This window comes from Epinephelus fuscoguttatus, linkage group LG13, assembly GCF_011397635.1.
Source record: "Epinephelus fuscoguttatus linkage group LG13, E.fuscoguttatus.final_Chr_v1".
Taxonomy (NCBI): Eukaryota; Metazoa; Chordata; class Actinopteri; order Perciformes; family Serranidae; genus Epinephelus; species Epinephelus fuscoguttatus.
Window position 1 is genome coordinate 26,887,954 of NC_064764.1, and position 25,816 is coordinate 26,913,769.

General features: G+C 41.3%; 1 protein-coding gene across 7 annotated transcripts in view; it reads right to left on the reverse strand.

The window, feature by feature from the left end:
- dcaf6 (ddb1 and cul4 associated factor 6) overlaps nt 1-25,816 on the reverse strand; it is a 37,078-nt gene that overhangs the window by 1,176 nt on the left and 10,086 nt on the right. The window contains exons 3-19 of one of the 7 annotated variants that reach the window (XM_049594470.1): nt 21,444-21,536; nt 20,720-20,905; nt 20,504-20,617; nt 18,909-19,044; nt 18,531-18,742; nt 15,699-15,792; nt 13,614-13,733; nt 12,886-13,230; nt 12,373-12,561; nt 9,104-9,163; nt 5,864-6,074; nt 4,192-4,295; nt 3,511-3,829; nt 3,351-3,392; nt 971-1,109; nt 274-430; nt 100-188 (exon numbers count right to left, since the gene is read on the reverse strand). In XM_049594470.1, the coding sequence (XP_049450427.1) occupies nt 100-188; nt 274-430; nt 971-1,109; nt 3,351-3,392; nt 3,511-3,829; nt 4,192-4,295; nt 5,864-6,074; nt 9,104-9,163; nt 12,373-12,561; nt 12,886-13,230; nt 13,614-13,733; nt 15,699-15,792; nt 18,531-18,742; nt 18,909-19,044; nt 20,504-20,617; nt 20,720-20,905; nt 21,444-21,536 (2,610 nt within the window). Of the gene's footprint in view, nt 1-99; nt 189-273; nt 431-970; nt 1,110-3,350; nt 3,393-3,510; nt 3,830-4,191; nt 4,296-5,863; nt 6,075-9,103; nt 9,164-12,372; nt 12,562-12,885; nt 13,237-13,613; nt 13,734-15,698; nt 15,793-18,530; nt 18,743-18,908; nt 19,045-20,503; nt 20,618-20,719; nt 20,906-21,443; nt 21,537-25,816 lie in introns of all 7 variants that reach the window. The other 6 variants (XM_049594471.1, XM_049594469.1, XM_049594475.1 and 3 more) reach the window with 6 other exon arrangements.

A 25,816-nucleotide genomic window follows, 5' to 3' on the forward strand; every position in this document is an offset into this window, starting at 1 on the left:
GGGATATAACCAAAAAACACTGTAAATTATGGTTTATGAGCAGAGCAGCATTTGGTGCTGCACACTTAAATAAACAGATCACTTTCTCTGTAGTCATACCTCATTAGCGAGGACTCTGTTGAAAGATGGCGACTGTTCCAGTGGCGACCAAATCTTGATATCGTAGTCTATCCCTGAAGAAGCCAGAACTGAAACAGACCAGGAAGTACTCGTTAACATGAGTAACACTGTCAGGATATCCTGGAGCAGAGTGAAGGTGGAGGAGGGACTCACTGGGGTCATAGGGGTGCGGCTGCAGACAGTTGACCACGTGGTTGTCGGCTTCGAGCAGCATGAGGTGTTCTGCGGTGTGTCTGTCCCAGATGAAGATGTGTCCGCAGTCCGAGCCGCTCATCACGAAGTTGTTACCCCAGAAACAGGACTCCTTTATCTGGACATCAAATTAATGAAACCACTTTAAATTTTTACACTATGAACCAGTGGTGGAATGTCAGTGTGTAAGTGTAGTGAGTTTTTTTTTTTTCTTAAAGATTATTTTTTTGGGCTTTTTGCCTTTAATGGACAGGACAGATTGAATTGGGGTGAGAGAGAGAGAGAGAGTGGGGGTTGACATGCAGCAAAGGGTTGCAAGCCGGAGTCGAACCTGCGACCTCTGCAGCGAGGCATCGCCTCTGTACATGGGGCGCCGGCACTATCCACTACGCTACCGACGCCCCAGTGTAGTGAGTTTTTAAAAGTAACTTGAAAGAAGACACAGTGTTAGCTTCCCTGATCTCCTCTGGCAGGTGATGGTCAGTGTATTTTTGAATTTTAGACAGGCTGAGGCTCGCTGTTTCCTCCCCATTTCCTGTCTTTATGCTAAGCTAGGCTAACTGCCGCCTGGCTCCAGCTTCATATTTAACACACAGAATGCAAGCAAATATCTGTATCATTCTAAACTATTATGATGTAAAGAGTGTGAGAGACGTACCATTGTCCTGGAGTTGCGGTGGCCTTTGTAAACCATCTTGACTGAGGGTCTCCTGATGTTCTGCGTCTCGCTCTCTTCCATCTCCCGTCGTTCTTTCCTCCTGCGAAACAGCTCCTGGATACGAGCGGCTGCGGAGCGTCTGTCAAACACAAGATAACAGATACATGTGACTTTAAAGCAAGCAAAAAAAGACACACAAGCCCATGCTGTCTCTGATGCTCATGAACCCCATGCTTTGAATCTTGAGTGAAATTTGTGCTGGTTTAATCAATTCAACCAAAAAACAAACCCAAAGCTTGAAAGCAGCCACTTTAAAGGCAAAACACATCATAGCTGAATCTGTGAAAAGTCTTTTCTATTAGCGACATGACACTGGTGAATTAAATCCACACTGGTTTGTGTAGTAGCTAGTTGGAAAGCTTTTTATCTGTTTGGCTCATTTCCGTCATGCACACATTCTTTGGTCATTCAGCTTCTACTCTGAACAAAATCTTAAAAATGCTGCTGTTATGTTGCTTCTCACACCATCTGTGAAGTCAGTACTCATGCACATCACTCTGAGGCCACATCCACACTAATACGTTTTCATTTTAAAACCAAAATAATTTCGTTTCAGCACTTTCAGAATTAATATCTGTCCATGCTAAGAAGCCTGAAAACGCATATCACATGCACAATAATGTACACTGAGCATACAACACAAACAGAAAGCAGATCTCACTCTGCTGGTGGCTGCTTAGTTACAGAAAAATGCTACTAAGATGGCGAAAAGCTTTCATGATTTCATTGATCGCTTAGTCACGGAGAAAAACAAAACATGAAACTCTATTATGAGCTGCGTCTTGTCAAAATAAATCAAAACCTTTATGACTGGACCATGTGGGAATTTAATTTGAAAGGACAGACACAAGAAGTGTTCACGTTAATTTCCAGGGCTGGTACCTGCAGTTATTCCACAGACTAGTTAATAACATGTCGGGCAGGAAATCCAAAGTGTGGGATCATTTTGAGAAGGTGAAGGACGAACCCAAGGTGATATGTAAACTCATCTTCGTTGGTCGACTACAAACATGACATATCATCTGAAACATGGAAGTAGCTACATGCCCATTAGCCCACAGCGTCATTAACAGGCAGCTCGCTCATATTAATGAAGGTTCATTAGTATGGTTTGTATTTCTCTGTAATGTAGCACAGTGTTAACAATGTTACTGATACTATTCTTTCTCAAACCATTGTGTTGCCCCACCCACAATATATCATTTAATAATTACATTAATATCGTAAACATGCGGGCGACTAGTCGACTAATGGCCCTAAATGATGACTGTTGGTCAACTAGGAAAATTCTTAGTCAGGGGGCAGCCCTATTAAAAACGTTACTTAAAGTAATGTCCACAAGATCTGTCTTTTCCACGTTTCACCATGCACTGTCTATGTTAGCAGCTGTGCTATGCTTTCTGGTAGCGCAGTGTTGCATTTTGAGAGACGGAGAATCCGCTCCTTTGCATGAAGTTGAATCTAAGCTAATTCATGCAAATCAGGGGCGTCCAGTGTGACTCGCCACCTCTGGAATTTCCCTAAAAACTTTGAAACTAACTTAGTCAATCTAAAATGAAGACAGCTTGAGCAGCTGTAAGAGAAAGTTAACAAATGAGCCGCCATGTTGGTCCGTTTGAAATCTGGGAGGGGACAGACAACGGGCCAGGTGGAACGCCTACCGAGTGCTCCATGCTGGGAAGTGGCATGACCCTTCATGTCAACAAATGCCTGTGTGGACATGTACTGTAACATGAGTTTAAGTCGGTCAAGGTGGAGGAAACAGGTTGGAAAGCGGAGTCATGGCAAATAGAGCGACATATTCGAGCAGTACCAGAAGCATTTTCCATCACAGGACGAAGTCATGGAGATGGGGAAAGAGTAACATTATCCACACAAAAAGACTAAAATCAGTAAAGATATGTAGACCTAACTATCATGTTCTGGCTTGACATGACCTAACTGGGAAGCAAATGCGGGTGTCTGCGTCATAGATTCCAATAGTCTCCATTTCTGCCTGTCCAGACTAAAACGTAACCCCAGAGTCTTCAGACTAAAACAGGGTCAGTAGCATTTTCAAAGGTCTCAGTTTTGGAGATTCCCAAACACAGAAGGTGGACGCTAGACATAAACGTAGCAACAGTTAAGCATTGTAAAACAAAAGCTTATCAGTGTGGATGTAGCGTAACTCTACAGTTAGCTGTGTATTAGTTTTCTGTGAGTGAAATGACCAAACCAAGACAAAACCCGTTATCTTCACCAAGATGTGCTGTTGAGTTTTAATGCTCTGCTGCATGTCACACACCTGACAGTTTAGATGCTTTCAGTGCAAACACTTTACCTGATCATCCTATCTCCTACTGCGGACCCTCTGGAATTAAATCTATATTTGTAGTCAAACAGTCAACGGGAAGGCATCACAAACAATCAAATCCATTCAAATACAGGAGGTGTGTTCTTGCTTGTAGTGAGTGAACAGAAGCAGGAATTGTCTAACATACCTCTGTCCCTGACCTCTGAACCTCGCTGACGGGATGAGAATTGGATCGTCGTCGCTGTCGTCAGAGTCCTGGTGGCTCCGTGCAGGCTGACTCTGGCCCTCCTCTCCTTCCTCTGTTCTGGGCTCCGCTCTCCTACAGCCTCCTGACGTGTCCTCCGTACCCTCCGGCTGACTCCTCTCCGCTGGCGGAGAAGTCACAGTGTCCCCCTGAGAGGAACCCACCGCTGGGGCCTGAGCCGACGTACTGGAGCAGGAGGCGTCACACGGCGGCTCTGTGGAGGCAGCCGGGGCACTCTGCTGCGCTGAGGAGTCAGAGGGAGCTGAGGGGAAATACATGTAGAAGACTTTGTACTTTTTTTTTTTTATTTATTTAAATTTTAAGTGTCTTCTGTGACATGTCTGTGCAGTAGTTCCTTTAGGTCTGTCCTATTATACAAGGCTCAATTTCCTCAGTGTATTATTTTACTCAAATGAATTACCTACTTTAGATACTGAAGTTGAAGAGCAACTTAAAACCCCCTGAAAGTCGTGTCTCTGCTGACCTCCAGTGGTTTAACTTAACAGTCTCTGGCTGTAATGTACAGATGTACCCCACTACACTGTGACATCGGTCATCACTATTAACACTTAAATTTGAATTCAAATTCTGTCAGAGCGATTTAGATGATGTTGAAGAACTCACTCTGCTCTGACACCGAAGTCTCCGTCGACACACTCGCTTTGCTCTGTACAGCCTCAGATGTTTTGGGACCTCCACTGCCCATAGAGCTGGATGTGCTACTGCTCCTGTGGAGGAGAAGAAAACAGGGAGTGAGAGTCTGTCAGGCCTCTGAGGGTTTTTTAATTGTTCCTCGAAAAGGAAATTGCTGTTAGATGCTAATAATGTATCTGTGTCCACAACGTTTGTGCTAAAATAAAGTCAAAAAGGGTGAACACAGAGCTGTGAAGGAAACAGAAACTACGCACACTGTTGCACACTTGTACATGTTTTAAGATTCATTTAAAGAAAGTGAAGGTTTACAGATATAAACAGTTTTATGTGCAGTGCAAAGTTGTTTTCCATGTTATTATTTTTTCATGAGATACAGACCTCCTTTCAGAGCTGCACCCCAATATTTTCCACTATTTTCTTCCTAACAGTGTTTGTCTAGAGAGATTTTTCTGTCCTCACTCTGGTGTTGCTGCTGCCAGGTGGGTTTGACAGTGTTGACTGTGATGCCTGCTATCGGTTTGTATTTAATTTGCATGAGGTACTCTATCATTTTACTTTTTACAACTGATTAGCTGGTGCAAGGCAGCATTTAGAGGGTCCATAATTACATGCTTCAGGAATAAAGAGCTACTATATAAACAGAGATGATAATTGTGAAGAAATGATCATTTAAAATAAAAAATAAAAATTCTGTACCCGCTTATCCTGTTAGGAATAATGGGGAGGCTGGAGCCTATCCCAGCTGACACTGGGCGAGAGGCACCCTGGTGCACCTTGGACAGGTTGACACCCTATTACCCGGCTGACAGATAGAGACGGGCTCAATCCAACTGGCCGCATTTCGCTGCACTTGCAGACTCGCAGACTTTGCCGGCATGTTCACGGGAAGTCTGGGAGTGTTCAAGGCTCTCCAAATTCACAATTCAACCAGTCCACAAGGGGCCTGAAGCGGACTTTCTTCAAACTTCCCGAGAGTCTGCTTGCGGAGCAGACTTCAGCAGACTTCACTGATTAATTACCCACAATCATCATTCATCATCATTCATCATCAATCATTGCAATACGTATGTGACGAGGTAGTTGTATTTTTTTCAACAGACAACTAAAAAAACAAAAATGATGTATATATTTTTAGTCATAGCCCAGCTCCCATTTACAAAATCTCTGTATGTGAATGTCTGCAGTCTGTATGTTATACAGAAATGAATTGTGTTCACTCACAGACCAACCCTATACATGAGATTTATATCTTATTATCTGCAGGGACCGATGAGCAGACAGAATATGACAGCAGTTACAATGACTGTAATCATCGCAGGAACATTTCCATGGCAATGAGTAAAATAGTCTTGAGGGCAGCAGATTGCGGTCTCTACCCTTGCAGACTTTACATGATGATGGTGAACTCTTCACAGTATGTATGTCTGAAGTCATGAGGTTTGCAAGTCCAGAAGGTGGACATCTGAATTCAGCCACAGACAACCATCCACACTCACATTCACACCTACCAGTTAACCTGCATGTCTTTGGACTATGGGAGGAAGGTGGAGTACCTGGAGAAAACCCACGCTGACACTCAACACTATAAATGTGATTTTAAAAACTGTCACAATGATTTCAGAAAGTCATTTTATCTCCTCACCACTCATCAGTGAAGTCCAGCTTGATGGTGCTGGTGGTGGTTCCCTCTGAACTGTAGTGTAGGCTGAGGACTGGCTCTGCTGCACTGGGTCTACTGGTGCCGCTTGTTGTGGTGATGGGAGCTGTGGGAGGAGTGGGAGCTGTGGGAGCGCTGGTGCTGACTGGTGCAGAAACAGGTTGATCAGGAGGCGAAGCTGCAGCTTCTGCTGCTCCTGAGAGGAAGACACACAGGCAGAGCAAACAAGAATGATTCACTGCGACTCTGCTCTGATGATACTTGTGATTAAAAATCTTTTTATTCCTGTTGTTAGCAGCATGTTAACGGCAGTTTAAAAGCATGTTAGAAACATGCAACCATCTACTGCGACACTTCACACTGACCAACAGCACAAACATGCAGCGGACATTAACAGAGCAGACGAAGGTGGACACACTGTAAAAGACGACAACCACCAGCCACAGCAACAAGATACGAACACATCAAGACACAAGATACACAAGTCAGAGCCCCTGAAGGATCATCACACACCTCAGCTGGTTATTACAGCAACAAACTGGTTTATAGTCAGTGTTTAATGTGGCGAGGACAATTCATTTGACTTTTTAAACAACATAGTTCCCAATTAAAACTCATGACAGCGACATCTGTGTGTTGTCAAGAGTAACAGTAACACTGTGTCTGGGGGAGCGTGGCACATGTTCAGCTTTTAATGTTTTAGCTTTGGAAATTAAAGAAAAACTACATTGATCATGGCTGTATTAATGTGAAAGAAGAAGCCTCAAAAATACTGTAACTCAGAACAGAAACTTCATCTGCAGCTGTGTAAATAATCTATTAACCTTCTTAGTTAAAATGCTAAAAACTCATTTGTTCCAGCAGGGCTGGGCAAAACATCAATATTATATTTATACTGTAATGTGAGACTAGATATCGTGTTAGATTTTGGATATCATAATATTGTAAGTGTTCTCTTCCTGGTTTTAAAGGCTGCATTACAGTAAAGTGATGTCATTTTCTGAATTTATCAGACTGTTGTAGCTGTTTTATTATTTGCCTTTATCCACTTGATATCATTACTGTATATGCAAGCTTACTGATGATTTATCAAAACCACTAGTCAACCCTGCAATTATCACTGCAATGTTAATTTGGAGATATTTGGTCAAAAATATTGAGATTTGATTTTCTCCATGACACCCAGACCCTAGTTGGAGCCTCTCAGGTGAGAATTAGACTTGGACCAATATAAATAAGCTTATTGTATGTATTTTTAGTGGGTCAGCTGAACAGAGATTTACTTTTAGCCCAAATTCTCATCTAGTCCGAGGTGTCTACAGGTATCTGACACTTTAATGCCTTTGAAGACCTTTTCAAGATGTTTTTTTAAACCAAAATAACTACTGATTTTTGCACAATTTCTCAAAACATCTTTTTCTTATTCAAACACTGCAGGTAAGTATAAAGCTAAGTAGAATGTGTCTGGTCCTGAGCAGAGGTAGGTTAATGTAGGTATATGGTTACTAACTTGAGTTGGGTTAATCTACATTGTTCCAACAGTTAAGTATAAAATAAAAGACAGCATTAGGTTCAGTGGGGGTTTAAATATTTGTAACATCAGGAATGTGGACTTTCACACTGAAGAGCCTGAGAAATTAAAAGACGCATTAAATTAGATGAAATGTTTGTGGAGGTTAAGTCATTAAAAAAATCAAATTTGAGATGGTTTTTTGGAAAAAATATTTAGAAAATTGAATTTAAGACTTTTAAGGCTGTAGTCATCAGTGCAGCCCAGTTTTAACATAAACAATATTGACTTGGTGTCAGATCAAGTGACAAACAGCTAATCCAATAAAGCCTGTTGGAGACAGGTTGGTTGTAGTTTGGATGAATTGACCCTTTAAGTACAGGTGAAAGTAGTTTAACTTAAGGGTCCTTACAATTGAATTTTCCATTCTATACCTCCAGTTCCTAGAACTGACCTGAAATTCACCTAGTGATGTTCCAGGATTTTAGGCCCATCTAAAATCGCCTCCCAGAGGGTTTTTGTTCAAATCTGCGGCTTTTTTCTCTTTAACTTTTTATTCCTATTTCTCTTTACTTTTCCTCTTATCTTCTCTATTTACTTAATCTTCTCTTTTACTTTGTCTCTTTTTTCATATGTCCAATTTCCCCTTGGGCCCAGGGTTGTTACTTTCCTCTTTTTTTCTTTTAGCCAAATTCTGACTATTTCTCAAAGCCAACTTTCACGCAGTCCTCCACCTGCACCATGCATACTGATCAATGTAAATAAGTCAATATTCAGATAGATAATACAGCACACACACAGTATCTCTTGATGAATATCCATGACACCTCTGAAAAACCTCAGAGATTAGTATGACTTTATTCCTTAGATTATTATTGTTATTATTAGTTTTTTAATGTATTTATTTCCCTTAGTTTTCAACATCAAAACTTTACTTTAATTAATTCAGTGTGAAATACGAAAATACAAGATTTTGCATATTGTCTTTTTTATGTAATCTCTCTCTATCTTAATACTTAGATAATTATTATTATTTTTTTATGTATTTATTTTCCTTTGTTTTCAACATCAAAACACCTTTAATTAATTCAGTGGGAAATACAAAAATACCAGTTTGCATATTGTCTATATTTCATTAATTATCTACTATTATTATTATTATTATTATTATCATTATTATTTGTAGTAGTAGTATTTTTAGTATCTTAAAACTATATTTATTTATTATTATTTATATATTTTAATTAATTACATTAGGTTACATTAGTATGACTTTATTACTGAAATTATTATAATTTTTTATGTATTTATTTTCCTTTGTTTAGACATGAAAACACCCCCTAAATTTATTGATCTAATGTTATTATTATTATTAGTCATATATTTATCTTAATCACTGTCATAGTGAAGGACACTATGACAGTGATTAAGATAAATATATGACTAATAATAATTATTGATCTAATGTTCAAAGGTCAAAGTAACTTGGGTAAGATAGGCACACTGTCAATCTGCTGGCACATAAATGTGTGTCTGGACAGATAATGAGAGAGTAATGGGAATAATGGGAAAGTAAAGTGGTGGATGGAGAGGAATAAGAAGCATGAAAACAATGGAGGACAGACAGAGAAACTGTTTATGTTGATGAGGGAGGGTGAAGAAGACAAAGCGAGTAGCAGGGTGGGGTGGGGGTCGGGGGGGGGGATAGGACGCACCCTGCTGTTCATCGAGAGTCATGGATCCCAGCTGTTTGTTTACCACAGACGAGGGGGAATCTGGAACACAAATGAGACCGACTGAACATCGGACACAGAGGTCAAACCTGAGGGCTCAACACAGTCAAGACGCACGAGAGGAAAAAACAAAAACTTTAAAGTCATGTTAAAAAAATAAAATCGATCCAAGGCCAAGCAGGAGGAGCTGTAAAATCAGCCAAAGGAGGAGAAAAAGCTTCATCTGATAATTTCACTTTCACTGTTTGTGTAAAATGAGTATCAGAGTTTAGTAAGTTTGAACAAAAACAAGAACATGACAAGTTCACACATGCTTCTGACATGTCCTGTTTATAAAATGGTTAATTCCTGCAATGTTAAAGTAACCATAAAGCTCACTGTGAGACAACACAACGGAAAATACATCATAATTACACTCGGCCTGCTTTTAAACCTCTGAACAACCCAAATAACTCACTTATTTTTTAAATGATTAAACAAAAGCCCAGATTCTCATCTAGCTATCAGTGCAGCCTGGTTTCAACATTGACAATACAAGCAATCGCCCTTTATTCAATCAATGACTGGTCCAGTAAAGCCCCTTTCAGACATTCAGCTTGTTATGTCAATGCAGTGGCAATTTTGCACGTCATTCTCATGTCTGAATAAATCACAGTCCTTTTTACGTAAAAGTCACAACTGCAATCTTATCGAGACAAACCCTACAGAAGAGAAAGACTATGATTGTACATTTTTTTAAACCATTAAAAAAAATCTGTACAACCCCAATTATCACTGGACTACATGGATGAATAAATTAATATCCAGCCCAACACCCTTTGTACACAGCACGTGATAATAACAGGAATTAAATGTCCCAAATTAACATCTTGTCATTAGATGCTTGTGCACTAAGTAAAATTAAAAGTTGGCAGCTGAATTCTCCTTGTAATTAATTATGAAACTGGGAAAATGTACGAGTGGCTTCACTTTGCCGAGCTCACTAAGCTCACTAATTAACTCCAAAATAAGTCTGAAAAACCATCACTGATGCAGCCCGAGAGAGAATAGTGAGAAATTGAGAAAACTTTCCTTCTGTCACATCTTTACTTTTTAACTTTTAGCTAACTGTTCTCCAGAACATTGTGTTTCTTTCTGCAGAGTTACCGACAGAACGTTGGAATGACGAAAACGCATCATGTTACCAGATACAGTAGATGAAGCCAGTTATGTTGTTCCATGTCTGAAAAGGGCTTTAGTAACGATTCCCAAGTTTGAGAAAAGACTTGTCCACACGTACACTGGTGTTTTCCAAAACAGGGCTTTTCCTCCTCCAAAAAAATCCGTCCAAGTGAAAGCGCAAAAACACAACTGAAGTGCTGTCAAGTGAATGCCAAACCAAGAGACGGTGATATAATCCTAAAGCCACGTTGGCCAAACACGCAAAGAAGAAGACGGACTGGGTGTCTATGTGAATAAAGGCGCACAAACATTTCGGAGGCACTATATTTCGTTCCTGCTTTTTGCAACCTGTAAGGTTTCTAACAATAAACTGGAGCTTGAAAAAGATGGTGACCAATCAGAAGCTTAAAAAAAGTAATTGCCGGAAAACTACCTGGAGCAGTGATGTCTGTATCGTAGGGCTGGGCGATACAGGAAAAAATCATATCTGGGTATTTTCAGGCTGACTGGAGATACACGATATATATCTCGGTATTTTCTATGAAATGGGTGACATGTTTTCAGCTGCAAGTCAAAGCCACATCTGGGATGTCACAGGCACTTTTATAAATACAGACTAACAAAATAAAACTCAAAGACAGGGATTTTATTTCCCTGTTTAAAAATATACAGCTGCACAACATGTTAATGAGAGATTATATAAAATAAATAGCAGGGCTGTTACAAAATCGTTTCCCACAGCCTTTCAAATGAATCTAGTGCTAAAAAATGATTTGAATATTGTTATTTATTTAGGCTATTAATCGTATTTATGCACAGAGTTTCAACAGAGAGGCTGAGGGAGGGAAGGAGCGAGAGGCACCTTGTCTGTGTTATATATGTCTTGTATATGAAGCATCTGCATTTTTTAAAACACATCTGTCACCTGCATCCAGGCGCTGTCTCAGTGTCACACAGCAGACTACAACTACCAAGAGGAACGGCGACGCGCTATGATCTGCCTCGCACACAAACTAGCAGCACAGCACTGGATTGCACCTGTGCTACTGGGGACATTTCATTCATCACTGGTTTAGCGTAGCACGTGCAACATATAGACCGATGTGGCACTGTAGACTAATGAACAGACAGATAAAACAGAGGAGCAGCTCTGTGTCTCTTTCAGTGTTGATGGAGAACTTGTGTGAGTGAGTGAGTGAGTGAGTGAGTGAGTGAGTGAGTGAGTGAGTGAGTGGGGCGGAGCTGTGCCGAGAGTGTGAGAGGGATGTACACTGGTACCCATTATGTAACGCAACTTGACCCTATATCCATATAACCTGTGTTGTCTAAATTTATATCGATGTATCATACACAGTCATTATATCGCCCAGCCCTACTGTATCACTCTCTGACGCCTCTGTTCCTCAGTTTAGTGAAAAAGTAACTGTACATTTAGGTGTAAACATGTAAAAAGTCCTGTTGGTAAGGTTAGAGCAACAACTATTTTGCCCACTTCCACCACTGCATGACACGTTGCCTCATTGTGGTTCCAAACAAATAAAAACAAATTCTTACACACTCTGCCGTTACAAGCCAAAAATTCCCAGTCGACCCGTGTAAAAAAAATCTATGTTTTAAAAAAAATACCTGTGCACATGTGAACTAGGCCTGAGATCAAACCACAGTGAATCCAGCCCAACAGTCCAGACAGCTGATCAGCATGTATCATTAAAACATGAGTGAACAACCACATGAGCCATGAGGACGCCAAAGCAGAGCTTCACACTGTCTGGTGCCACTCGGGTGAAAACTCAAGCAACAAGTGGAGCGATGGAGTGAGAGCATTAGTGAGTGAAGGGCTGAGCAAACAGTGGAGAGGCGACACAGTGACGGCTGTAGAGGTTAATAAGCACAAGGTGCATTATTGGGAAATGGAAAGAGGATCACTGTGAGATTAGTGGTCAGTTCTAGCAAGGCCGGGTCTCTCTGGAGCCTGACTGTCTCCAAAAACATGTCTGCCTTTCCTACAGAGAGGGGAAGATGGCAGGGGAGGGGGCCCAGGCGAACAGCCCGTATGGAGGGAGGTGGGGGAGCTCGGAGGGGAGGGTAACCTGTACGGGGTTGCGTCTCAGCAGCAGCAGCAGAAGTAGCAGCTCTCTGTGAGCGTCTCTCAGAGGCTGCAGAGGAGGAAGGAGAAGAAGAAGAACGGGCCGCACCCTGTCCTGGTGGGTCGGCCAGCCGAAGTAACCTCTGCAAACGCCTACACACTAAACTTATGGGCAGGCGATGAGGACCGTACTCTGACAGAGAGGCAGAGGAAGAGAGGGAGAGTGAATGCACGATTAGAAGATTGGAGGGGGAGGATGTGAGGAGAGGATCGGGAGCAGAGGAAAATAAAGGAGGAGAAGGACAACAGGATGCTTAAGTAAAAGAGAGTGACGTGAGGCTGCTGAGTGGAGTGGCTCCAACAAACACACACACACACAAACACACACACTCACACACACACACACACACACACACACACACACACACACAGTTCTAAGGATACCTACGCACTCTGCTGAAGAGTAAAATGTGAAATTCTGTTTTTGTGTCAAACATTTAGGTGACAGTCCGCTTACCTGAGAGAGCGGGTTCTGACGTTGGCGTGGGTGTCGGCGTTGGAGTCCCAGTGGTGTCGCTCTGACTCCTCTGCTCTGAGTCAGGCGAGGAGGTAAGGGGGGAGGAGGAAGGGACCGAGCTCTCTACTGATGAGGAGCTGGAAGGAGGAGGTGCTGTGACTGTCGATGACGACCCTGAGGAGGAAGAGGAAGTGGATTTAGGCATGGCGGCAGCAGTGGCGGCAACAGGATCGGCAGGTACCTCCGGGGCGTCTGACCCCACAGGCCCCTCGGGGACGCTGGACTCCTGACTGGAGCCTCCTGCAGGAGCAGCTGGAGTGCTCGGCGCCCCCTCTGGACGGACAGCTGTTCCTTAAACAAGAAAATACAAAAACAAATTCAGGCTGTTACAGGCAGTCAAGACGGTCAGAAAGGTCTGTGTTTAGGTTACGTTATGACCTGTTCACCCATTGACAATAAAAAATTATTAATACACGTAAAAGTCACAGTATCTTTAAGATACCCCAAACTCAACAACATACAGACAAAACAGCACAAATAATTTACAAAAAATAGTATCATAAAATCACCATCATATCACATCATGCTATGAAAAACTCAAATACACACACATATAGGCAATTCAAGGACTTTAACAGCCTTGGACAAGTCAGGCTATCAAGTATAATAAATGTAAAGTGTGTCTGGTTTGAGTGTTGACAGTTCCAAAGAGGGAGTTAACACCTCACCTCTGGGTCGTGTCTGAGGCCGAGTTCCTCTGCTGCTCTGGGCTTCGCTGGCCTCCTCAAACCAGCGGGACAACATGTCTGACATCCTCTGCATCAGAGACACGTTCGGGCTCTGCTCTCCTACAGGAGCATAAGAGAAAACACTTGATGTATTAAAACAAACATGACAGAGGCAGATATGTGCCACAAGATGTGAATGACATAAGTTCAAAGGACTGTTGTTTTTAATGTGGAGCTTCAGAAAAGACTTATGTTTTGGATTTTGGACAGTGTCACCCTGTGATGACTAAGGGAAAAAAGTGAAATAAAGGTGTGTGTGATATGCAGTTATTGTGACACTGACATTGAAGTGGAACGCAGACATGGTTTTCCGTGAAGGGGCATACTACTCTTTGGTGGCGGCATCACTTGTAACTGCTCACATAAAGGGGACCTATTATGCTTTTCCCTATTTTCTGTCTTACACTATACATAATGCTACAATGTCAATTTTTTATTGTAAATGTAACCAAAGTTTCAAATAATGAGGTAAACAAATGTAAATGTAATCCCTGTGAACAAAAACCTCAGGCGTCAGACCGTTCTGAATATTTTTACTTTTGACGTCAGGGGCTGGACTCTCAAACATTCTGAGAACACTCTCAGAGAGCTCCTGACTTAGGCTAAACATTTTGAGTATAGAATATACTCAAGGGAGAATATTATAGGGAGAATATTTCTCCCTTAGGAGTGATTTAGGAAAGTTCTTAGAACAAATCTAAGCTAGAACAGGACAGAAATTTTTATCTTACTGAGGAGTTGTAGTTTGATGGTCGCTAAGTATGATACACTCTTTTAACAGATGTAATTGGTTGTCACAGACGGGCCCTTTTGTGTGGACACTCAGTGGAAATGAGATGAACTGCTGACTCTGAAAGTGTTGTCATTGTTAGTGTGATCACTGCTGATGGAAGGTTGAGACAGACTCAAGTCCTCACTGCCGCACTGTTGCATTTTTAACGTTCTCCAAATATCTTAGTGTTGTGATCATTTTATTTGAGGCATTATAACGTTATTGCGTTAGGTGGGACATGTGTGTGTTCCCCTAATGAAATCGACGACATATATTATACCTGCACAATCTAATCTGTGGCATTTCATTAACTCACTGTCATCCAGTGTCTGAAGAATATTTCTCCGACCTCTTTGTGTTTCCACCATTTTCTCCTCTGATTAAGAAACTCTTAAACCTCTTAAAACTCCTCCTTCCTGCTCCTGACAGTTTTTCACCTTAGGAGCTCTATTAAGGTCTAAGATGCTCTGTGAATTTTAAGGGGAAATTCTAAGAAAACGTCACAATTCTAAGAATTTTCTTAGAATGTTGTTATTAAGAGCAACTCTTAGCACTAGGTAGCTTTGTGAATACGGCCCCAGATCGTGACAGAATCCTTTATGTGGTGATCTGCTTCAGACACACAAGTGTTTACAGTATGTAGCCTTCACTGCTTTATGTAGCTACATGCTAATGTCAAAGAACGTGTAAACTCGGTTGCCGATATTGTTAATTTAGCCCCTATTTCAGATCAGATCATATTCCTGCTGGAATATGTCCAGCTGTGTTTAGAAGTTTTTCTTTGTGACTTTTAACAGTAGAGACTGCCAATAAAATCAATTACAGGCTGCAATGATGGTGCAGAAACGCTGAGACACAGGGGATCCAGAAATGCTGACAAATCAAAGGGGACTGCAGTGATTTCAAGAAGGGGGGTTAAAGAAACAGGCACTAAAACAAAGGGTGTCAGACAGAGGTGAATACAGGTATTCCAGCACAGACAGTTTGAGGAAAAGAAAGTGTTTGTAAATACAGTATGTTCTAGTAAAATCTCAAAATACAAGTATGGGCCTGAAAAAAGAGCATGATAGGACCCCTTTAATGCTAAATGTGATTGAGGGGAAATTTTAATAAAGACACTGAGGGAAAAATCAGAAGGGGTGGGTGCTTGGGAAACTGTCCCAGAAGCCGGATGAGTAATTTGAGAGCTCGGCTTTGCCCTCAGTGAGCAGGAACATGCACGTCAGTATCTGCGCCGACTGCTCTGATCTTACCGTCTCTCTCCCTCTCGCTCTCAGGACGAGCTCGGGGTCCAGTGTCAGACCAGTCACCTCGTAGACGCAGGCGCTTCACTGGAGGCTGCCTCAGCTGTGGAAACACACACGCACAGACACACACACACACACAGAGGGAAAGATTAGCAGTTTGTCAGTCAAAGCATGGTCAAAAATAGCTCCGCTGCCAAAGCAAAACACTGCTTGTCTCTGTCAGTGTCCTCTTTAAAGTGCCCCCTCCCTTCTGGCTGCTCGGCTGAGGTTGCCTCCACTCTCCAGTCCCCTGGCTCTCTTTGCAGGGCAACAGGCTGAGAGCCAGAAATAGAAAAAGGGGGTCTTAGTGCAGGGACTATCAACTGCTTCACTCAGGAAATGTCATCAGGTCTGTTTATGGGCTGGAGGTGGTGAAAAGGAGCAGAGGCTGACAGAGATAGTGGAATAAAACAGGGAGCCAAAGACCCTGAAGAAATGAGGTTACAGGTGGAGGGAAAAAGGGGAGAGGGAGGTAATGAGCCTCAGCTTGGCTATCCCCTCTACCTCTGCCTGAACTATTTTGGAGGATAGAGGAACACTGCCTGCGTCGGTCGCTGTATTTGGAAAGGAATGCGTGTGGTGGTTGCATCCCGACACAGCTGAACTCACCACGAGGCTTTCAAACACTGGCAGCATGATCCAGCACATTCACACACACGTGAAGACCAGGACTCACAGTAAACATGATGACCCAGATACATTTAAAAAAAAACACTAAAGAAGAACAGATTAAATAAACGTCTTAGATTTGGTTTCAATCAGTATCAATCGTGCCTTTTTTCCCCGTATCACTGTGTTTCTTCCTCTCTCCTCTGTTCTTCAGGGTCATCTGCTCCACTCTGCTGCATCAGCCAGTGCAGATATAGCCCTGATGTTTGCAGTGCTTTTAGAGAAACTGACAGCCGCAACAAGGTCTCTTATTGTGTTTGTTTACAATAAACAGCCCTTTCACTGCCTACATGTCAGACAACACTCAACCACAAGTGCGCATGTTTATTTTCTATGGTGAACAGATAAAAGTAGTAACAGCTGGGTAATACTGGTCTTATAATATGCAGACTACACAGGGTTAAACCATTTTAAAGGGATCGTTTTTTGACGTGAGGTTGTACGAGGTTCTTTTTTATAGTCAGTGTATTACAGACAATATCAGTTGGCACGCACCCAGTTTGTTGAAACAGGCTGGAGTATGACCACGGAAGCTAAGCAATGTACTTGTGTTGGACGGGGGAAGCAGCAAAACATAGCCATCTAAATCAATAACAGTTCAAATGCACGATACACTGAAGTGAGCAATATGACAGCTTCAGTTCCCTGTCGGTAATCATCTGACAGCAAGGTAAAGTGGTGGAAACACTCTAAATATAGCATACACTTAGAACCTAAAGCATGTTTTCTACCCCCCACTCCACAGCGGTACACTGCTTATAGCTTACGTGTCGGTATTTCTGCCTGCTTCTCCAAACTGGGGGCTTGCTGACAGACATCTACTGAGTATGGATAAGCACCTCAAACAAATTCACTTCAAATGGCCTTGAATTATCTCTTTAAAGGTACAGTGTGTGGTATTTGGCGGCATCTAGTGGTGAGGTTGTAGAACTGAAACTACTCCAGTGTGCCAAGCATGTAGCAGACCTACGGTGGCTGATAAAAAAAAAACAACATGGCTGACTCTGTGGAAGACGACCTGCTCCATATGTAGCTATAAACTTCTCATTCTAAGTATCAAAAATACAATGATTCTTCTTTTCAGGTGATTAGAGCTGAAACTACTTGTCTGTTAGCTAGTGTGTTAGCATGCAAACATTTGCTAATTAGCACTAAACACAAAGTACAGCTGAGGCTGATGGGAATGTCATTGCCTTTGCAGGTACTTGGTCGTAAACTAGAGATGTATGAGATATTGGCACATTGTTAGTATCCTGAGTTAGCCTGAAATAAAAATCTCTGCCAATAAGATGACGTTTTTAATATGTAACCTTTTTATTTTATTATTATTTTTGGAGCTTTCTGCCTTTAATGATGGGACAGTTTGGGGCAATGGGAGGAAGAGGGGGGACAACATGAAGCAAAGGTTGCGGCAAGGACACTGCCTTCAGACATGGGGCGCCTGCTCTATCCACGGAGCTACTGGGCGTCCCTAACTATGTAATTTTAATTAGTTGAAATAGGTGAGATTTGCCCTTGATGCTGTCAGGATTGTTTCAGGGAAAGCACCACCCAAAATGGCATAATTTACATGTAACCTAAATTAAAGCAGTTTTCTTATTTTGCCTAGTGAAAAGCATTATATTTCATGTCCACATCTTCCAGTCGGCCATCACAAGAGTAGAAATAATATGTTTATTCTCTAAAGGAGAGACTCGATGTTTTCTGCAATGAGGTGGAAAAATTATATAGATATAGAGGCACCAGCAATCGGTCAAAATGAGTTGGACAATATTGGCTTATCTGCAAAAATCAGATATTTTGCATCGTTATCATAACCCAAAGTACTGCACAAATTAACAATTAGCTTGATGATGGTGCTACACGGAAAGTCAGAGGATCACCAAATTATCATTATAATTTATTCTGTGAGGAACATGAATGTCTGAACCAAGTGTCATGGCAATCCCTCCAGAAGATGTTGAGATATTTCAGCCTGGATCAAAGCAGTGGACTAACACACAGGCTGACAGACATCACCGTCCATACAGCCATGATGCCACATAACTACAAACACACAGCTCCTATCAGGACTCATGTGATGTGTGATGTGATGAGAGCTGCGTGACTCAAGTCACCCTGTGCACTCACCTCCTCCCTCCTCTCCTCAGACGGACCCTTCAGCTCTCGGGCCTGGTCGTCTTTGGGATCAAACAGGTAGATGTAATCTGAGGAGTAGCTGACCAGCACCTCCTGACCGTCCTCGCTGTAGCAGAGAGACGTCACACGACACGACTTGTTGGAAAGGTGAGTGGGGACGAACCTCACGCACATACCCGTCGTCCCTCGGCCCATGTAGTTACCTGGAGATGAGACAAAGAGTCTGTAAGTGTCTGGTTGCTGAGGTGGAGAGATATGCCTCTGGAAAACCATACAGCGAGCCTAAAACTCAGAGTGACTCTAATATGTCAACATAAATATAAAGAAAGAAGGAGCTGAGTGATGCTGTCAGCCTGCAGGACAGTTTACCTGTCGCTCTGGTGCCCAACATGCGTCTGTCGTAGATCCGCACGGAGCTGTCAGAGCAGCCCACCGCCAGGTAGTACGGCACCAGAGGAGAAATGGAAATAGAGGTCGCTGCCCTTCGACAGTTTATCAGGATGTCCTGAAATCAAAGCAAACACAAAAGGAAAGGATTAAAAAACGAAATCACAAAGTCAGCACCAACAGAGGAGGCATTTTAATAACCAGCACGTACAGTGATATAGAGGACATCATTACAGTTTGATCCAGCTGAAAAAATAAATAAATAAATAAATATTAAAAAAGGATAAAAAAAAAATTTTAATATTAAAAAAAAATTCTTTAAACATTTTTATAAAAAAAATATAAAATATATAAATATAAAAAATATTTAAAAAATATTTCCAAAGTATTTGTCATTTTCCAGTTTTGGATTTCCACTTGTTTTAATAATCTTTAAAGCAAAAAAGCCAAACATTTGCTGTATAAATGCTTCTTAAATTGGACAATTTGATGCTCTTCTTGTCATATATGATAGTAAACTGAACATATTTGGATTTTTGGACTAATGGGTGCGGATAAAACCTTTTAACAACACCACCTTGGGCTCTGAGAGATTGGTCAGAAAATACTGGGCAGATTAATCGATAATGAAAATAATCATTAGTTACATCCCCGAGTCCACTTGTTACACTAACAGGTTGTAGGGTAATTAAGAGGGAGGTAACAGAGTCTGGTAAAACTACTCTGACAGTATAAGGTCACAGACAGTGATCTAGAGCAGGACATATGAGAAGATGCAATGCAATCTACACAAACACACACACGCACATACTGATGAAACCTGGCCTCAAGCCAATAAAACAGTTTCTGAATTGCTCCAGAGGCAGAGAGCTGTTTGTGAAGAACGATACTGAGGACAAACTCATACTAGAAAAGTGGGAGGTCTTCAATACCAAATGAATCAGCCAAAGTCCAAGAGCCAAAAGCCAAAGAGCTGTAGTCTCATTTCGCCTCTTGTTAGCAACTGCCTTTTTAAAGACACCTGAAAGCCTCATATCTCACCACGGGGGTATTTATGGCTATACTTTGTGTTGTAGAACAAAATGTGAAAGACTCTTCAGCTTGTGTGAACCACAGACCTTACTTCAGTCACCTAACCAAAAACCAACTGACTTCGACACGAGGGAACAGGATATGCTAAAATGCTAACACAGCTGCACCACTCTTTTCACATTAGGTACTCTCCTGACACAAGAGGCATTGTGAGTGATGCAAGTGTACTTTGATTGGTCCAGACGTAAGTTTTCAGTGATAGAGCAAACAAAGCCGCCATTTCTTAAAACCCGTGAGCCATGAAAACATGCAACAGCTGCTCATAATGGACAAAAAAGGAAGAAAAGACAGACAAATGGACTAACAGCAAAGTCCAGGCTTTACAGATGAAATACACTGTGATTTTGAACGTGACAAGGACGTTCTCGGGGACCTCTACAGAACTATTTGGTCCAAAAACACCTACTGAGACTGCCCCACCCACCCTTAGTGTCAATGCATGATAAAACAACTGAGAAGAAAAAACATCAAAGCTGTCACCGTACATCTTTGCAGTCTTCTTTAGTGCAGCTCGTCTTCGTGCGGAGGTCAAACCATCGCACCGTGCCGTCCTCTCCACACGACAGAAACGTGTAGGGGTCATTTGGTACCGTCATAATCTGACAAAGCAGAAAGGGAGGAGGTTAGGAGACGGAAACCATGAAGAGGAAAGATATGTTTGCTCTGTGAGATGTTTGACCAGTGTTTCCTGTGTTCAGTACCTCATAAGCTGTCCCATAATGGCAGGTGAACTGACACTGTCGGTTGTGCTCAGGACTCTTCTCTGTGTTTGTGTAGTAGATGATGCCGTCTCCAGAGCAGGACACGATCTCCTGATCGTTGGTGTGGGGCATGAACTTAGCGCTGAAGATGTTCGCCCGATGACCTGAACGTATTGACTTCTTGACCTGAAGAAGAGAGGCAAAAATACACGATGGGAAGTGCTGGGAAGTAACGAAAGGCTGTACCGAACATCATTTTTTAAAATTTGAAGCCTCTGTTGAAGTTTTCTTATGAAGTTTTGAATGTCTGTCATCACATTTTATCCCAAATAAAAAAAAAAATCCTTGAATAAAATCCTTAATATGAATAAGTGATTAATCAGATTTAGTGAGTTCGTCTTTTTTAATTTATTTAGGACATCTGCTGTGCACAAAAAATGTGCTTTAAGTGCAAAAAAGAGATTCTATGATACATCATTTTTGTATTAGTAGTGTTTCCAAGTGACATGATAGCGTGTAGCTGACAGAGATTAAGTCTAATGATTTGGCTTTTCTTTAAATTAAAGAAAAAAGAGTTAAAATGACAAATGTAGCTGTAAAATAGTCGGCGTCATCTGCTTTTCATTCATAGACAAAAGTTAATTTGCCTCCTTTTGTTGTTCTTTCATACAGTGAGATATTTTCAGTGTGCATATCTGTTGTCACTTTATTAATCACCACCTACCTTTTTGTTGTACGGGTTGGAGATAACCAAAAAGGTGTCGTCTGACCCCGACAGGAGATATTCACCTGTGTCGTTCCAGGATATAGTGTTGACCTGTTAACAAACAGATATTTACTTTAGAGTTTACATTCATGCTAGAAGGAGAAGTTCATTAAATCGATTAGTTATTTGACAGAAAATGAACCACTGACTATTCTGAACCAAGCATTCATTGACTCCAGCTTCTCAAGTGAGTGTTTGCTGACTTTTTTCATTTTGTATAACTGTAAACTGATTTTAAAAAAAAAAGCATTGTGCAGATGTCACTTTGGGCTATGAGAAAATATGTCATTCAAAACAAAATAAGACATTTTATAGAGACTAAACCAGAGGCTCCTGATCTGGGTATCTGGACATGAGGAGTCTCATGAGGAGTTGCAGGACGAATTTAAGCGGTCATGATGTTATTATGAAAGCAGGAAAATATAAAACAAACATCCCACTGGGAATTGTATTTATTTTTCCACATTTCTCTTATCTGTGTGTGAAATACTGCAGTGTTACAACTTGAGACCTCTAAAATTATTTAAATGAAACAATCTAAAACAGAAAATCAACTGAACTATCACAACACATACACATCCCCCTGAACATTGGTTTGTCTTAAGCCTGATTTAGGCCTTGTTCAAACAAAGCACTTTTTAGCAGCATGGGGCAACTTTTTGTCATTGTTTTCTATGAGTGAAGCTTCCAAGAGCGCCCTGAACACCTTGAGTTAAAAAACTACAGCTCAGAATGGAAAAGTGCCTGATATCATGTGCGTTTTTTCCAAACACAAACCTCTACGGCTAAAAAATAAAGCAAACGCAGAAGTGTCAAAAAAGTGCAGTTCCTCTAATGGCCACTTGAGGCTGGCTCCAGAAATGAGTCAACCCCCATAGACCACCATGTTAAAATGCCCAACTTTATAGCCGATATAAATATGTTTACAGCCCGGTACATAAAAACGCTTTGGTCTCTATAGCTAATTTCCCCCGTCAAGACAACTGTACGAGGAGTGTAGCTTTTTATAACTCACGTTAACATTTTATCAAGGCTTAAAGTTATGTGTATTCAAGGGCAGGGCTGCTTTGAGTGACAGACTGTAAGGTACAGCTAGTCTATAAGTCAGATCCACCCTCTCATCCAAATATGGTGTTTTCTGGCTCCAAAAAAACAGGATGGCGACGGCCAAAATGACAAATTTCAGGCATCAAACAGCAGCCCACAAAGCAATGGGTGGCACAGTAGCTACATCAATTATTTTTATGCAGTATATGTTTTTTTCGCCATTCTCCATTGGGATGAATTGAGAGTGGGGCCCTCTGTGGTGGACAAGAAGAGACAACATTCACAAGGGATACCCGGCACTAAATGACTTCACCAATCGTAGCTAGGGCTGCCACTAACGATTATTTTCATTGTTGACTAATCTGTCGATTATTTCTTCGATTAGTCAACTAATCATTTCATCGAAAAATGTGTTAAAATGTTGAAAAATGTCGGTCTGTCTCTCCCAAACCCCAAAATTATGTCATCTAATGTCTTGTTTCGTACTCACGCCAAAGGGTTTTAGTTCACTGTCACGGGAGAGTGTGTAAAGCTGCCAATATCTGAACATAAGAAGCTGCAATAAGAGCATTTTGTGGTACTTTTATAGTACTTTTCTATGAAAAATGACTCAAACCGATTAGTCGACTACTAAAATAGTCACACATTATTTTAATAGTCGATTAGTCATCGACTAGTCGATTAATCGTGGCAGCCCTAATCTTAGCTAAAATGAAATAAATATTAATAGTAATTAATACTGCCTAAAATAAAAAAGGTACAGATCTGTGAGTTAACTTCACCGAAAATTAACAGTTAGGCTATAACAGGTGATTCAGTGGTTGCTGAGCGAGAATTAAAAAAAAAAGATGCAGCAAGTTGCTCTTTTTTTAAATTATAGGGATTAACATAAAAAAAGGCTGTGAGGTGTGCCCCGCGTTTTGCAACCTGTCTGATCAGGGCCTTAAAGGGTCACATGCCAGAAAAGGTTGGGTCACACTGGAAATATGAATCAAAAAACAATCTTGAGATGAAAATCATAGTAACGGAACAAAGAGAAATGGAGCACTTTTTAAAGCATGAAGTGCAGGATGTGCAGTATATACACATGCAACAATGTTTGACAGCTATAATAGTGCTTTAATCTCTAAAGTCCAATTCAAATTTCTTTCCTTTACACATCCGTTAACATTTAACTTACTGAGATAACAATCAGATCATGGTCACACATTTAACTTAATCATAATCCACCCATGAATCTAAAGTGGAGCACAAAGACACTCAGTTCACAGTTTGCTGTCACTCCGTGAATCAATATTTCATTAACACCTGTTTGTTGCAGCTTCAGTGTTTCATCATCACCTTGTTACTCCTCGTTTCCACAGACTCACTCTGCTGCAATCAGTGAAATCACACTGCCTGCCCGTCCATTTACCACATCCTGCAAACTGAACCCCAGGCTCAGGCTTATAATACATTTTAAACAGGTTTCAATCGATTCTGATCATCTGAAGTAAAATGTTATCTGACTCTGAGGTCTCGCATCTCTCGTGTAATGAAAGATTAACAGACGCCGAGCAGCAGATTCAAACGCAGGGATGAGGACATGTGGAGTATCATCGAGCCTTTTTTTAAACACAGGTCTGAGTATGTTGTGTAATATGGTACAATGTAGAGGCCTCACCAGCTTAATCACCTTCTACAGGCAGATTTGATCAGATCTGGCAAATTCTACATCCATGTTACACTGTAATGTTTCCTAACACTTACATTTTAACTCTGTGTCGACTGGAATTAACAGCAAATGTCTCATTCTTTCACAAACAGCAGCAAGTTGTTTTTCGCAACTGATATAAGTACAGCTTCCCCATTTTTTTAGTAATTTTGCAATGTCTGTGGTGTGACTCTTTCTCGCCCGTCAGCCCACTGATCACCTCATCCAACAGCTGACAGGGTCGAGGCGAGCTCAGCCACACACACTCAGATCATCAACTCACTGAGAGGACGCAGCCCTTTGGTGACAAGTGTTGCAGTTTGTTGAGAGCGGCAACAGAAAAGTGTGGAGGTGTGTCTATCTGTTTTGGTGTATTTTGTAAAATAAATAAATAATAAACATTCCAGTAATATTCCCGTTAACATGCAGCCATACATACTCTGATTAACATCCTCTAACGTGTCATTCATCATGTCAAAACAAGGTTAAGTTTAACAGCTGGAGCTGCTTGTGCCATTTTGCTTTTTGCATCAAAACAGCATTTTTACAGCGTTTTCCACCAGTAGCCGTCTGGTTCGACCGTGGGAACACAGCCTCCTTTGTGATATCTGTGCATATCCAAAAACCTGTTGATACCCAAGCCTTTTTCAGTGTTTAAAAGTTGTTGTTTCTCCCTCCGACCAGAAATGCGGGATTTCCTTTTGGGCATGCATCTCTACACCAGCTTTGCAAACATGTTGTGAAGTTGATATGTGTATAATGTATCCATGACGACGTTCAGAGCTGACTGTAAAAAGGCAAGAGGCCATGTGTCATGGTAAAAACACCAACTGAGACACATATTCTGAATGTGTAGTATACATGCCCAAAGTATGCTCCGAAAAAGCCTGAAGAGCACCAGCATATCAAACGTGTCTTAATCGGAAAATGATAAATTCGATAAAAGGCCTAATTCTGAATATCTAAACAGAACATGCTGTTTACATGACAATATATACAAATAATATATACAAATATAAATGTGGAATATTAGTGTGCATGTAAATGTAGTTGATGATTATTTAAAAAACAACCCAAGTTAATGTCTTCAAATAGGTCTCATTTGTCTTAGAGAAGGCGGCACAGTGATGCAGCGGATAGCACTGTCGCCTCACAGCAAGAGGGTCCTGATTCGAACCCAGGGTGGGGGAGCCCTTTTGTGTGGAGGTTGCATGTTCTGTTGTTCATATGTTGCGACCTATCCAGGGTGTACCCAACCTATCACCTAATATCAGCTGGGATAGGCTCCAGCCCCCGCCATGACCCCTAACAGGATAAGCAGTTATGGAAAATGAATGAAATGAACAACAACAAAAAAGGCGCAAATTATCACATTACAGAAGCTGGAAACAACAGAGAATTTTTTAGAATTTTTTTTCACTACTTTTGCTTGAAATCGGGCTACAATGATTAATGATTATCAAAGTAGCCTATACTATTTTTCTACTGATTGAGAAATTAATCTGCTCGACTTCGGTATCTGTATCTCTTCTGTATCAAATATCCCCCTCTCCAACCAAGACTGTATGAAACTGTTGAGAATATATATTTT